This window comes from Phoxinus phoxinus (assembly GCF_949152265.1).
Source record: "Phoxinus phoxinus genome assembly, chromosome: 2".
Lineage (NCBI taxonomy): Eukaryota > Metazoa > Chordata > Actinopteri > Cypriniformes > Leuciscidae > Phoxinus > Phoxinus phoxinus.
In genome coordinates, this window is record NC_136877.1 from 22,476,048 (window position 1) to 22,491,634 (window position 15,587).

The 15,587-nt window shown below is 39.0% G+C and overlaps 2 protein-coding genes across 2 annotated transcripts in view; both read right to left on the reverse strand.

Moving 5' to 3' along the window:
- The window catches only part of b4galnt4b (beta-1,4-N-acetyl-galactosaminyl transferase 4b), an 87,274-nt gene extending 79,488 nt beyond the window's left edge, over positions 1–7,786 (reverse strand). Inside the window, exons 1-2 of the mRNA XM_079604720.1 lie at positions 7,179–7,786; positions 6,700–6,909 (exon numbers count right to left, since the gene is read on the reverse strand). Coding sequence (XP_079460846.1) covers positions 6,700–6,844 — 145 coding nt within the window. The 5' untranslated portion in view covers positions 6,845–6,909; positions 7,179–7,786. The remainder of the gene's footprint in view (positions 1–6,699; positions 6,910–7,178) is intronic.
- A 2,341-nt stretch (positions 7,787–10,127) lies between these two features.
- LOC306994352 (USP6 N-terminal-like protein) overlaps positions 10,128–15,587 on the reverse strand; it is a 35,623-nt gene continuing 30,163 nt past the window's right edge. Inside the window, exons 13-14 of the mRNA XM_079604767.1 lie at positions 13,150–13,302; positions 10,128–12,465 (exon numbers count right to left, since the gene is read on the reverse strand). Of these exons, the coding sequence (XP_079460893.1) occupies positions 11,708–12,465; positions 13,150–13,302 (911 nt within the window). The 3' untranslated portion in view covers positions 10,128–11,707. The remainder of the gene's footprint in view (positions 12,466–13,149; positions 13,303–15,587) is intronic.

A 15,587-nucleotide genomic window follows, 5' to 3' on the forward strand; every position in this document is an offset into this window, starting at 1 on the left:
TGTTTCAGAGTTTCAAAATCTACTTGAGGAGTGAATATATACAACAGTTCAACAAAGAAGTACAGTATGGAAATTAGCAAGGAAAAACCAAGCAGCGTCTAAAGACTCTGTGTCTGGAACTGCTTTTTAATAACACAGGATCTTCTTCTGCTAGATATGTCCAAGCATCCATTGTGCGTAAGCAATGCTTCTATCGCTTGTTCCTCCTCACCTGTGTTTTGATCGGGAGATTCTGTACTCTTTCAGAAGATGCGAAATACCGCTCCCTACCGTATGACAGTGAAAACATGGATTGCAAATTCCAAGGCTGTCTGAAATTCCCTCCATACCCTTAAATAGGGCACTATTTGAGGGGACAGCCATTTGTAATGGTGTCCGAAACCTAAAGATAGCTTCATACAAAGCCAAAGCAGAACCACTGCAACACACAGCAGAGGGGTGTCATTGCTAAATTAATCAGCAGAAATACTGTATAAACAGTAATATTGTGAAATATTATTACAATTAAATGAATACTGTTAGCATGACTGCATGTCACACCATCTTCAAATGAATAACTGAACTTGCACCTGTACTGTTAGCCTAGCAGATGGATAAAGATGTTCCTTTCCTTCGTACTGCAAAACTGCCTGTATAAAAGTTCTGATTTTTTGAAAGGTAAACAAACACATTATCAATATGGGCAAATACTTCTAATAAGACAAAGGCTGCAAAATACATTATTTTGAAATAATGTATAGGGATCCAAACTGTGTAAAGCAATGTGCAAACTTCTCACAGTAAAAGAAAATGTGTTAAAAATGTACATGCAACCTGCAACCGCCCATATAGTTAGTTCTCCCTAAATAAAAGAGCCATGAATAAGGAATGATAATGGCTCCTCTACAATTGGACTCAGGCCATGCAGAGCACATCTTCAGCCCAAGAGCCAGAGCCACTGCTGCATCCAGGAATACCAATGAGAGTCTGAGGTGCCAGCAACTCAAATCAAAGGCAATAAGATGCAACCATGTAATACATTTATGTTTGGGTGTATGAAACATGCTGGGTAACACTTTAGAATAATGGTCCGTCATTAATAAGTAATGCACACTCTTAGAAGAAAAGGTTCTTTTAAGGTTCTATAGGCGCTTCGTATTTGGAACCCCTAAAAGGTTCTATACAGAACCCAAGAAAGGGTTCTTTCTTTTCATTATAGAACCTTTTTAGCATAAAAGGTTCTTTGGAGTTGAGTAAAGAACCCTATAGTTCTATATAGAACCCCAATGAACCCTTTTTTTCTAAGAGTGTAGAACCTTTTAGGGGTTCCAAATACGAAGCGCCTATAGAACCTTTTAAGGTTCTATATAGAACCTTTAAGGTTCTATATAGAACCTTTAAGGTTCTATATAGAACCTTTTCTTCTAAGAGTGAGACAGATGAGTAGTATTACATTAACAATTTAGCTACTATTAACTAATATGGAAACCGTTAGGGGTGTAACGGTACGTGTATTCGTACCGGACCGTTTCGGTACAGCACTTTCGGTACGGTGCACATGTGTACCGAATGCAATCTGTCACGTAAATTAGGCTAGTTTTGTGTGCGGAACATAGGTCAATTCCGAGTTTCCACACGAACATATTAAGTGTCGGAAGTCTCCGCGTTGCACTGATTAAATCTGATTAATCGTTTTTGTGATTCGTATGTAAAATAGTACCATTACATCTGTCTTCCTGTGTGCGGAAATTTGTTTATGTTGCTGTGACAACGAAACACGTGCACACGCACCTGTGTTAAGAGCGCTTGTAGCTCCATGCGCACTGATGCACTCATCTGTGGACATTTCCGAATGCCTTTCTGTTAAAAGCGGGATTTCCACACAAACAAACGTACATGTGTCATTAGTATGAGAAAAAAAATAGGATTTTAACTCGGGTCGGGCTCGGACATAAATATCGCATAAATAAAGATCACCACATACACGGCACGCTCGCTTTAGCCCAGCCTCTCGCTAGCTAGCGTCATGGCCAATATTGGTTTGAGAGTATTTCATTTAGTGGAGAACTTTGCAGCAGTATTTTATTTCTTATTCTTTTTTTATTTTATATATTTTCTATTTATTAGCCTATATTTTATTAAAAAAGTGTGTTTAAAAAAGTGTAAACAAGTTGTTAAAAAAAAGTTTATAGTAAACAACCAGCAGTTTAATGTTTTGCATTTCTTTCCCTTACTGTACCGAAAATGAACCGAACCGTGACTTTAAAACTGAGGTATGTACCGAACCGTGATTTTTGCGTACCGTTACACCCCTAGAAACCGTACTTATTGATTACAAATGAGGAACTATCTTAGTCCTAAATTTGATATTACTTACCGATGGATAGTTCACTTTGAAATAAAATTTTGGTATGTTTTAGCTTACCTCAAGGGCATCCAATATGTAGGTGTCTTTGTTTCCGCAGTAGTTTCGATTTTGATATTTTTAGGTCAAACCGTTCTTGTCTGTCAGTCATATAATGCAGGTCTATGGTCACCACCTCAAAGAGCATGCACAGAGAAGTCCAAATTAAACAATTCCCTATCGTAAGTACACATTGATGGCCTAAGACCCGAAACGAGCAGGTTGTGTGAGAAAACAGTATGCTTGGACGTGGTTGTGCACAAGATTTGATTTGGACCTCTCTGTGCATGCTCTTTGAGGTGGTGACCAAAGACCTGACAAACAAGAACGGTTTGACCTAAAAAATTTAAAATTGAAACTACTGCGGAAACAAAGACACCTACATCTTGGATGCCCTTGAGGTAAGCTAAAACATACCAAAATTTTATTTCAAAGTGAACTATCCATCAGTAAGTAAGTTAATATCAAATTTAGGACTAAGATAGTTCCTCATTTGTAATCAATAATTACGGAATGAGATTCGCCTCATTAATAACTATTAACTATGACAAATTATAAAGAATTATAAATTGATTACTAATCACAGCATTATCGTGTGTCTGAGACGTAATCAATCTTATTTTTTTACTCTGAATTATAGTAATAAAATTCATCATATTTACTTAAGTGTTACTTGTCAGTCACCCTGCAGGAACTACTAGTGATCTTGGCCATTATTTTAAAGTAAAAAAAAAAAAAATTTCACTTTAAAATAATGGTCCTGGGCTGCGTTTCCCAAAAGCATCGTAAGCCTAAGTTGATCGTAGAGACCATTGGTGGCAATTGTTCTACAATCAACTTAAGCTTACGATGCTTTTGGGAAACCCTGCCCAGGTCACTAGCAGTTTTTGAAGAGTGACTAGCTAACACATTGATGCAAGTCCAATAAAAACTTAATCCGTGACCACAGTTATCATATTACTGTATGCTTTGAAAAGGAGTACACTTTGAGCATTCGTGGTTTAATTTCATTCAATAATATCTGTGATATCCTGGAAATGAGCCTGGCACAGATGGGCTTATCCAATCTGAGTGCAGCCCAGTGGCTTCACACCTGAACGTATATGACCAGTCGGTCTCAGTCCAAATTTCATGCAGGTGTAGGTGATACATGAACGGCTCCTTGGATGTCAGCCGACTGCCTCCCAATTAACCGAGTGGGTGGTAAACAAACTGCTCCATCTTGCAGAAAGAAGCCGCAGACAGATCTATGAAGTGATCTACAGTATGTGGTGATACTTGAAGCTGCCCAGAAGAGGAACACTGATAATCCAAAAGGATTGCTGGTTGCATGGACATTCAAGCACCAAGCAGATACACACAATGGCAGTGCTTGTGGATGATCATGGATGTACTCTGCGCAATGGTATACCTAATCAGCATGGTCATGCATGGTTGAGAACTGAATTGAGAATGCTTTTTAAATTCTGATTCAGTTCTTGAATTGTATTTGAGGTAGCGAAAAGCATGTGGAAATTAGATCTATAAAATTTTACATTTAGTTTATGTAGTCCATCATATTTCATAAATTATCTTTTAATGGACCAGGGTTGAAGAACTTCACTTCGTTTTACAAAATGCTTTACTTGGGTTTCATTTTGTTTTAATTGAAATTCATGAATACAATAAATGGCATTCCTTCTATGTAGCATGTGTCAAGTGCCACAGAAAAGTACTTTTCAATGATCGTAAACTATACTGGGTAAACCTGTATTATGTGCTTTAAGATGATTGGACAAACATATTTTTTGTGTGTTTAATGTAATTTTATAATGCATAAAATCACTTCAATTACAGGAGTTAAATTCATACCATGCATTTCTTTTTAAACCGAGTTGTTCATAAAAATTGTTATAGAAATAGTTTGCACATAAAAAGTGCACAATATGATCTATTTTAGTAATTGTAATGTTTTGTTTTTTTAAAATAACCATATAATAACCATAAAAAGAACCTTTTTAACCATATTTCGTATTGCTACTGTAAACCATGTACATATGTAAACATATGATAGGCTACCTCACTGAGCTAAGAATAACTGTAAGAAAAAAAAATTCCAGTGTCTCTTCTAAGTAGTCATCTTGAATAAGACTTCATATTTCAAAATGTGCTTCTGCCTGAATTCTCTTACTGGCAGTATGCTCATCAAAATCTGCATGTTTTATGCTCTTCCTGTCTTGGTGCTGAGTGGACCACCACCTGCTCCATGTGTCCTTGCCCCGAGCCAAGTCAACAGACAACGGACTGTTCAGTCACCAAAAACACAAATGCAGGATCTCTCCCGCTGATGAAAAGACTAGCATTCAAGATGCACAGTATAAATGCAATTCAAAACTATAATGCTTGTTGAGATTGTTGAGACTATAATGCTAAATGAGATTTAAGCGATGTGCCTTGTGTCCCAGTTACATAACTCAGGCTTGGGCATTTTTATTTTACATCTATTACAGTGTGACAACAAGTGTGTCTCCAAAAGACCTTTGTCCACAGAGATCAACATGCCCTCCAAGACGTTTCCCTCCCCTCTGACTAATGACTAACAGGGTGAAGTGACTTTAGAGCTTAGCGCTCTTACTTCCCACCTATATGAACGTCTCACTCGAGATAACTGTGGCATCTGTCCAAAACACGCATTTGCATAAGCATTACCTTGTGTGTTGAGAGAAGCTTAACACAAATTTCATTAACCTATGGGTTAAAAGAGTCTGTACCTCTAATTTCTCTTGCCTGTCAACTTCAGCCACAGAATTCGCAGCAACTAGCTTCCATTTTTAAATCTCAATCAGTGGAAAACCAAGTGGGGGAAAAAAGCCCAGAGCCTTTATGCTATAATTAGAAATATACAAATTTATTCCTCTCTCAAATAGTCATGGTTTATCAACTAATCCACAACAATTACTTCACCTCTAATAACAAAGGACATATGGCTTCAATGTAAACGTTAATGAGAGACTGTGAAAAAATCCAATTTAGTTTTTTAGAATGCTAAATTAGAAATTGTTTTAAAATGTTCTCATTTTTGCTAGAGGGGATGCGGGTGTGAATGAGTGTTTTAATGTAGGAAACCAATGCAGAATCTCAAACTAAGCTTTTGATATATTGATTAGTGAATGTGCTGATTATTGTATATCATAAGTGTTCCAGTTCAACCTATTTAACATCCGAACTCTGCATTACGCATGGACATCATTATTTACATCACACTACTCCTGCTAAAAACGTCTTTGTATATTTTAAATGTATTTTATTTTTTGTGAGTTAATGCAATGTTAAATACTGGTTAAGCAGAAAAGAAATCACATCATGTGAGCTGAATAAAAATGTCTGAGCACTGAAATTCATGATTTCTAACTATATATAATACATTTTATGCTACATGTATGCATATCTACTATGTGAATAAAAGTCTGGATATGTAAAAAGCATTTTACATCAACCTCTCTTATGCATTCACACACAACACCAAGTATAACAGTAACTAAAGGAAGGGGAACTCTTGTCACTGAATTTGTACCTTTCAGGACATTCATCAAATTGTGCCTGTGGGTTAGACTTTAATTTCTCTTTAAAAAGCATAAAGGAAAACCATCTTTGCACAGAGCCGCTTCAAGTCTTATCTGTAGTACTAATGGTTGTACAACCAAGAGAACAAATTAGTTTGGGAATAATCAGCAGTTCGCTGGGCAGAAATAAGAGATAATTAAACTTTAACCTGAAGGAAAAATCCTCATTTAGATCATACAATGGCTTAAGCAATGGACAGCTCTATTTTAATGTACTGCCTTCCTCATTAACCTGCTCCTGAAACCCAATAGAAACATTGAATTGATCATTATGAATAGTCAATTTTTCACAATCAGCTTCACATGGTTAGATTTTTGTCCAAGTTATTTGGGATCTGTTTATTAAAGCTTTAATGGGCCTGGCAGTTCTCTGATGAGAAATATGAATGCTCAAGGCTATAGTGTCACCCGGTCACCATGATTTTGCCAAGTAAAATATTATGTATTTTACATATTTTGTTGATCCTGGAACAACATTCATGTCTGAAAATGTAGTCTTAACCCTAACCCATAAGTTATCCATAAAATCAGAGGGAAATTAATGATATAGGTGAATAACACTGATGTAGAAGCACCAAACACTGGTTGTAAGCCTAGTGACAAACTATAAACGTGTCCCTCAAATCTGATTGGTTGATTGGAATGTTGACAAAGATGTTGATCCAGGAACATGTTGTACTTGGTGAAATCAGGTTCACCATCATCCATACTGACCTTTCCCATAGTTGAAGTGGAGTTTGATGGCTTTGCCTTGGTTGATGTGAAGATACGTGAACCCAATGGCAAACATAAGCAAAACGAGCAGCAGAAGGAGTTTAAACTGCTTGCGGATCTTCTTCAGAGGAAAGCGCATCCTCATCACAGTAACATCACCCACTCAGTGGAAAATTCAGACTGGTGCCCTTCGGTGTTGATCTTGTACAGCTAGAATTTCAAAATATGTTGAAATGATCAGCTTCACACTCACAATACTGATAATAGTTAGCAGATTGGAACAGATTTAGACTTGCTAATGAACATCTAAATAGCCTACTGTTTCCTTTATACTTGATTAACATAATATAACAATGACATTCAAAACTTCCCCACCACATCCACATCTGCTGAAGGGTAGCCTATTCATTATAAAAGACATTTACACGGTAATGTGTAGGCTACAGTCAGTTATTATTGCTTTGATAATGAATACTTACCGTAGACGTGTTTTTCTCAGTAAAACTGGCATGTCTAACCGGTGTCAACACAGGAGATGTGTGTGTGTTGGCTGATGTTGCGCTGTCCTGTGTCTGTCTTGACTGCTCACTTGAGTCCAACCAGAACAAACTTACTGTACACACTTATTTCCTTTTCAATATATCTTCATACACGGAGGTTTTCATCTTAAAGTCTGTTCTTGTCATTATAGTTCAGCACAAAGCATTACTCCAGGCGCGTTATGTGATGACAGACAGTGGAAGTGTTAAATGATCGGTTTTTCTCGGTTTATTCTCGTGTATTGTGAGAAGAGCGATGAAAACAAATAAAGCTCTGCTTGCGTTGATAAAGCATCGCTGTTTTCTGGTTTTGTATCGGTGGCTCTTCTCGCGCTGGTATTCACGAGCACGCTTTTGTTTCCCCGGTCTGTTTTACCACAGTCTAAAAAATCGACTGCAAACATCTTCGTGTGGTGCCATCTAAATCCTTGTCTTGAGTCCTTTTTTTGTTTTGGTGTTCTCTGCTATTAAAGAAAACTGAAATATTCCCTCAGCATCAGCGCACTTGTCCGACCGCATCCCATAGTTGCATCCTGGTTTTCAACAGTGGTCTGTTCTGATGGATAGAGGGAGCTATACCTTCACGAGCAAGCCAGCGCGCGTTCCCTGAAAGCCTCAATAATTATCCCTGGACATTGTTGAATCCACCTTCATTCCATTCACACGCTGACGTTACCACTCTTAAAAATACATTAATTGGACTAGGCCTATGTTAAGCAAGTTAGCATACTCTTCATGTAGGCTATTGTTCTGGAAAAGTATAGCCTTTCTTTAGACTTAGACTCAGTAATGATGAGCCATTTCTACTTTAGTTCTTCTTTAGTGTTTGAGGTTATGAAAAAGTCTACCAAGTTTAAGTTCATTAAAGGGAAGTTGTCAAAAATCATACAACTAAATGGCATTATTATGATATTAGGCAATTATTTTTTATTTTATTTTTTTATGGAAACATTTTCAAAATATTGACTGAACCATTCTAGTTAATACTAGCCTAATAGACCTTGAATTTAAACTTTTGATATAATACTTTTTTTATTTATTAATACCTTATATATATATATATATATATATAGGCCTATATATAGCCTAATCATTTTCTAATTAAATCATATATTTTTTTGTAATATTACTAAACTATTATTAAATCCCTAAAAAAAATTACGTATGTTTTAATTATAGATGTGGTATTTAAAGTTTTTGAAAAAAAAATATATAGTCTATATAGCCTATATATATTTTTTTTATAACTTCCATCATAGCGACTGTATCCATGATGAGAAACATCATTACATCATTAGAATACCATTATTTTATATATATATATATATATATATATATATATATATATATATATATATATATATATATATATATATATATATAAAATAATGGTATTCTATATATATATATATATATATATATATATATATATATATATATATATATATATATATATATATATATGTATTTTAAATCAAATTATTTTAGCACTTATTTTTGTGAAAACAATATTTGGTATTTATTCTACCACTCTGAGAACATGAGGAAATGTACCACAGCCCAATAAATAAAAAAACATGTGACCCTGATTAGTAGTACATACTGTAGGTCTATAGCAAATAGTTAGAGCTAATGTGGAGAAATAATAACAAGTGAATTGTTCATGGTATTGTTCATCTTAGTTTATCCAGATATTTCTTTATATGTTAAAGTCAGTTTAGTATGTGGATATGATGATATTTACAGCAGTTTCTGTTTTGAACCATTGCTAAAACTCTACCAGAAGAGTCTATTATTAAATGCTCATGGATGAGGGCTGGATAACAGCTTGTTCTGAATAAAGCATCCTTTATATTAAAGAAACCCTTAATATGTCAGGATTAAAGGTGCTTCCTTTGGAGATTATTCTTTTAGGCACTACTGTAACCTTTGAAAGCTGATTTATGTCTTCCTTGTTTTGGATGCTGAAACACCAAGGCACATGATAAACCTTCTTTGAACGGATAACCTCAGGCATAAAGCAGGAGGAATACAAAGAGAGGTGTATTCTCAACCTTTCCATGCAAGGGCTAATGTTCAGCAACCCTGCGAATTGATTCTGTCTCAGTTCACAGGAGCTGATAAAAATCAGATCAAAGTTGAATATGAACTGACAAGATTTCCAGTCCAGCTGCTTTATATCTTAATCTATCTTTAAATTTGATCTTTCTTGTCTTCAGATCAAACTATGAGGCTAAGGCTAAAGAGTGGGCTAGATGAGTGCAGTCCGATAACCTTTGTAGGGTAAAGTGTTGCATAGCAAAAAATAAGCACAGATGAGTGCATCAATACCTGCTCAATTATGAAGATGAGTGATGGTGTGTCATCTTTCTCGCGTCTGCTCTATTTCTGTCAGCCTCTCTCTCTCTCTCTCTCTCTCTGGCTCAATTATGATGTATGGCACTCACAATCTGCCAAGGCGTGGCATCCATCACACAAACCTGTGTCACCACATGCTGTCAGTGTCCTCCGAGAGCAGGAAGCAGACATGAAAGATATTCATATTACAGGTAGTCTGATGATGCTAGCAAATATCTCACTGCGGTATCAATCTCTGACGTGTTCTCTGGGATGGAAATCTAAAACATTGCTACGCCTATGTAGTTCACCAGAACACTTTTTTCTATGCATACAATAAAGGAATAATGAAATGGATTATAATGCTATTGAACTTTTGCTGAAAATATGACTAAGTAACTGACTAAGTAACTAACTAAAACGTGGGATGAGGTGCGAATGAGGATTAAGTGAGGATACATTGTAAACAATCAGTTCGTTTACAGAGCCCTCTTGTGGTCATACAGAGCATTAGCATATTGTGTGTTTAAAAAAAAAAATCTGCACAATCCACACCAGATTAGAAAAGTTCTATTTCTGCAAATCTAATTCAAACATTGAATAACAAATTAAATAGGTATATATTTACTATATACAGACTGAATAAAACCATAGCCTTTTGGTTGGAGTTCTCAAAACTCCTTAAAAAGGAATGTACACTATCCATAACTCAAATAATGTACTGAAAGCATATTTTGAATTTGACAAAAACTGATAACCATGACATTTACAGAGAGGCATCTGACAGAGTCCACATTGTAATAGATTTTAAAACCATCAATGTCTTAATACAATGGCATAATAACAATACATTGCTCATTTCAGATTTACAGTACAATAGGTTTACACTGTTATTCTGAGGCAATACAGCTGCTTAAAAATGCTTAGATAACCTGTTGTGATAATTAATGAATGTATAATTACTTTACTTAAGAATACTAATTTCCATTCTATTTTCTCAGTTTAAGATTAACATTTTAGTTGTTGTACTGGTCTGCATAATGATGATCTGGCAAAACAATTTATAACCTCAAAGCATAAGTTTGTTAAACCAGTTGAAATAAACCTGAAATAAATTTATTTTTATTTATTTTTTTAAGTAGGCTTATGCTAGATGAGGCCATCAGAAAGCAAATCTGACATTAACGTTATTTACAAATACAAAATCCTTTAAGCGTTAAAATACTATACTCTAAAAAGCTAAATGTACAAAATGTTTGCACAAATGAAAAATGTACAAATACCAAATGTATAGAAAGTTGTGGTTAGAGGTGACCAGAAAAATATGGTTCAATCTTGTTAAAGGCCATGTTTAATATTGCCATCAGCTTTTCAATATGGGAAGTTAAATTGCAGCTGTCTCAGTGAAACTGTGCCAGATCGATTTGAGCCATACTGCCCTATCGGAATTTTAAATATTGGCTTGTGGACTGCAAAATTACCACAAAGCTGGTATCAACAAACAATTCACATCACAAACGGAGCCTATGTGATTATGACCATTAAAATTACCAACACTACAAGCATATTACTCTGTACCTTCTTATCAGAAAGGGTAAGCTACTGTGTCATTAACCTGGAGTGGAATGTGATATTAACAAATAATTACACTATTCTGTCAAGCCATAGCATATTAACCACTGGTTGATTTTGAATGTTAGAAATCACTATAGTTGAAAATCAGTCATTTTGCAGTGCGGTTCAGAACATGTCTTTTCATTACAGCTTACAATTACATTATATTAGGATACAGAATTTGCAAAGACATTGGCGGTGTAGTGGTGTTATTAAGTTACGGTTCTGTACAAGCCATATCCAACTCAGAGAGTGCGGAAGAAAAGTCAGAAGGCAGTTGCTCATAAAACAATTGACTATATGTTGAGTTGTGTATTTAACAGTGAGCCAGCTCACTTTTTTTATGAAGACTTTATCTTGGTCATACGTGCCAGCTTTAATGTTTGTTCAAATGCGTCCGGATTCAACCTGAATAAATTTGAACTGCTGAAAAGTCAAATATTAAAATACTTGCTTTCATCAATAATGCTTTCCACAGGAACACTGGCAAAGCGCTTGAATAAAAGTTAGTTGCCGGCTTAAAATGTCTCTGACTTGGGCAAGTGTTGGCTGGATGGGTATTGAAACAGAGGGTCTGAATGGACGGTGGGAATTGGTTTGTCAGATAACTGTGACTGCTCGCAGGCTGTTGAGGATGTTTTGGGCGATATGGAGAGTCTCTCTGAAGATTTGTCCATATTCTGACTTTCATCATCTCCCACCTCTCCATTTTCAGAGCTGGATACACCGGAATGCTGCATGGAAACAGATTGGAAATTGTCTGAGGGTAAGTCACTCTCCACACTGCCCCCTACTGTTTCTGACGTGTCCTGCTCCAAGCTTTGAGATGTTTGTGAAGCCATTTCACCAGGTGATGTTTCAGCCACATTTGGAGGTGGAGTAGAATCGAACAGCTCCGGTTGGTTTTGGGTCTTATTAAGCTCTGGGACAGGAGGTTCGTATGGAGGAGGCCATTCCCCGCCGTCCTCAGGGGCTCCTATCATTCCGTCAGGTGTGAGGGGAATCTGGCTGTGCACTAGAACCGGGTCGGGTGACGGGAGGGGTGACATGCTGCCGGTGCCTCCATCTTTGTAAGGCTTCTTGTCCTGTGGAGGGCTGTCATCCAGCATGATGGACTCCTGCAGTAGAGAGATGTGCAGAGAGGCTGGTGGTCGTTTGATGAGCTGGGCTTTGTTGGGTGTATCTTCTGAGGGGTTCGGTTTGGGCCTTTTGACCGGAGTCAAAACTACAGGCAGCTCCAGACCCAGAGGTGTCCTTGGAAACTCATCAGGCTTAGCTGTGAACACAGAAAAAATGAACTAGAGTGGACTGGAAATGTAGGTGACCTACATGAACTGTGGCCAAAATATATTTATTTATTCGTTTAATTTATGCTGTGAGGTGGATGGAGCACTGCATATGTTTCCATTAATGTTAATATACAGTACGAATAATGAACTAATTAATACAGAACCTGAATACAGATTTTGCTGTTAAATATAATGTATTCATGTGGTGGCAGAGCTGAGCCATTACTCCAGTCTGCAGTGTCACATGATCCTTCAGAAATCATTCTAATATGCTGATTTTGTGCTCAAGAAACATTTCTTAATATTATCAATGTTAAAAAAAGTTTTCGAATAGAAATTTTAAAAGTAATGAGCATTTATTTTAAATAATATTTTGTAACATTATTCATGTATTTACTGTTACTTTTGATCAATTGAATGTGTCCTTGCTAAACCCAACTTTTGAATGGTATAGTATATAGAGTATTATTTTATATTATGTTATAAAATTGTATATTATATCAACTAAACTAAATATTTTTTTTACACATTCTGTATATGAGGGATAAAAAAGTTGTCTGTTTCACAGTGAGCTCTCCTAACTAAGTTAACAGTGATATAAACATTCAAATGACAACACATAAGTGTACAGATTCATGCAGTTAGATATCATATAAAGAAAATAGCTGAACCTGGTGGTGGGAAGTCAAGCTTCATTTTGCGAAGTTCAGCCATAGATACTTTAAGCTGCTCTATGACAATGTCATCATTGAGGTAGATTGACTCTCCTATCTTCTCCTGCAGAAACTCTCTCAGGTCCTCCAGAGACATCTTAAGCAAACGTTCTGGACATAAGTAGGTACAGTAAGTTTTTAATTTCACAGTGAAGAATCATTAGATTTCCATAATGTGCTGAGAGGTTTTAATTTAAAGGGGTCATGACATGAGAAACGTCTCGGTTACGTATGTAACCCTCGTTCCCTGAAGGAGGGAACGGAGACGTAGGTCGTGACCGACCAATAGGAATCTCGCTAGAGAGCCGATCTACTTCGAGTGAAACTAAACGAGCCAATACACATTGGCGTGCAATCATTTGCATCAGCTGCGCAGCCTCGCAGCGCGGGTATATAACGAGCAGCTGGTGATTGCACTGTAGTTTTTTGCTGAGGAGCCAAGCCGATAAGCTGGCTGCCCCGGCGGGCGGCAGCAGATGTGGCGACGGGACCTACGTCTCCGTTCCCTCCTTCAGGGAACGAGGGTTACATACGTAACCGAGACGTTCCCTATCAGTCGGTCACTACTACGTAGGTCGTGACCGACCAATAGGAATCCCTACCAAAGCGCCACAGCTGCTGCACCCCATCCAGCGCCCTGTGCAAGCCTCTACACCTTCTTGCCTGGAAGGACGATAGGAGGCGGCTTACACAGAGTGAACCTGTCACTGTTGTTCCGTGATAACCCATACAGTGATATTATTGGATAACACTGGGAAAGCGTGCCCGAACTGAAGGAGGGGAACGCTGCGGAAGCCACATTCTCAAGGAGTTAAGTGGAGATAACATATGGACTAACCCGAGGGTTGTACAGCATATGAGTAATGGGTGACTTAGCCCAAAGGAAAGACACGGGCTTCCGTTTAGGAGCAGCCGTGGAGAATATACACATATGGGATCCCCGTAGGGTCACACATATGGGACCCAGCCTATATCCGGTTCTCAAGGATTCAGCGGATACAGGCCTGGCACCGGACGCTCCGCCATGTCCGGCCCGAGGGTGTTTGGAGGACTCACAGGTTTTTCACACTGGAGAATAAGGGTGCACAGTAGGGTGCAGCAAGCCGACAGAGCCGGGCCTCTCAGTGCTTCTACCCGTCTAGGGTGAGAACACGGGAGGAGACCGGCTCTACACGTAGGCTATAGTATCTAGCGAACGTGTTAGGTGTCGCCCAGCCCGCAGCTCTACAGATATCTGTTAGCGAGGAGCCACGTGCCAGCGCCCAGGAGGATGCAACGCCTCTCGTAGAGTGTGCATGCAACCCGAGCGGGCAGGGCACGCCTTGAACTTGGTAAGCCAAGGCGATGGCATCCACTATCCAGTGGGCCATCCTCTGCTTGGAGACAGCCTTTCCCTTCTGCTGGCCTCCGTAACAGACAAAGAGCTGGTCTGAGGTCCTGACGCTTTGAGTTCTGTCCACGTACATACGCAGAGCGCGAACGGGACAGAGCAAAGCCAGGGCTGGGTCTGCCTCCTCCAGGGGCAGCGCTTGCAGGTTCACTACCTGGTCCCTGAAGGGAGTGGTAGGAACCTTGGGCACATAGCCAGGCCGGGGTCTCAGTACAACATGGTTGTCACCCGGCCCGAACTCTAGGCACGATTCGTCGACCGAAAATGCCTGCAGGTCCCCTACCCTCTTGACCGAAGCCAGTGCAACCAGCAGAAAAGTCTTCATGGAGAGAAGCTTCAAGTCTGCTGATTGCAACGGCTCAAAGGGAGCATCCTGAAGTGCTCGAAGCACCAGGGAAAGGTCCCAAGAGGGTATGGAGGGGGGTCGAGGAGGATTTAATCGTCTCGCCCCCCTAAGGAACCTGACGACCAGGTCGTGCCTTCCAACTGTTTTGCCATCTATGTGGTCGTGATAAGCTGAAATAGCAGCAGCATGTACTTTGAGGGTGGAGGGAGACAGCCTTCGCTCCAACCCTTGCTGCAAGAAGGAAAGCACGGACCCTATCGAACATCTTCGGGGGTCTTCTCGGCGAGAAGAGCACCACTCGACGAACAGGTTCCACTTCAGGGCGTACACACGTCTCGTGGACGGCGCCCTTGCAGAAGTGATGGTGTTAAGTACCTCTGGGGGTAAGTCACCTAGAACCTCCGCATCCCGTCCAGGGACCAGACATGGAGTTTCCAGAGGTCTGGACGCGGGTGCCACAGGGTGCCCCGTCTCTGAGTCAGAAGATCCTTCCTCAGAGGAATGGGCCAGGGAGGGACTGTCACGAGGAGCATGAGTTCCGGGAACCAAGTCCGGGTGGGCCAATAGGGAGCCACCAGAAGGACCTGCTCCTCGTCCTCCCTGACTTTGCACAAAGTCTGTGCAAGTAGGCTCACTGGGGGAAATGCATATTTGCGGAGG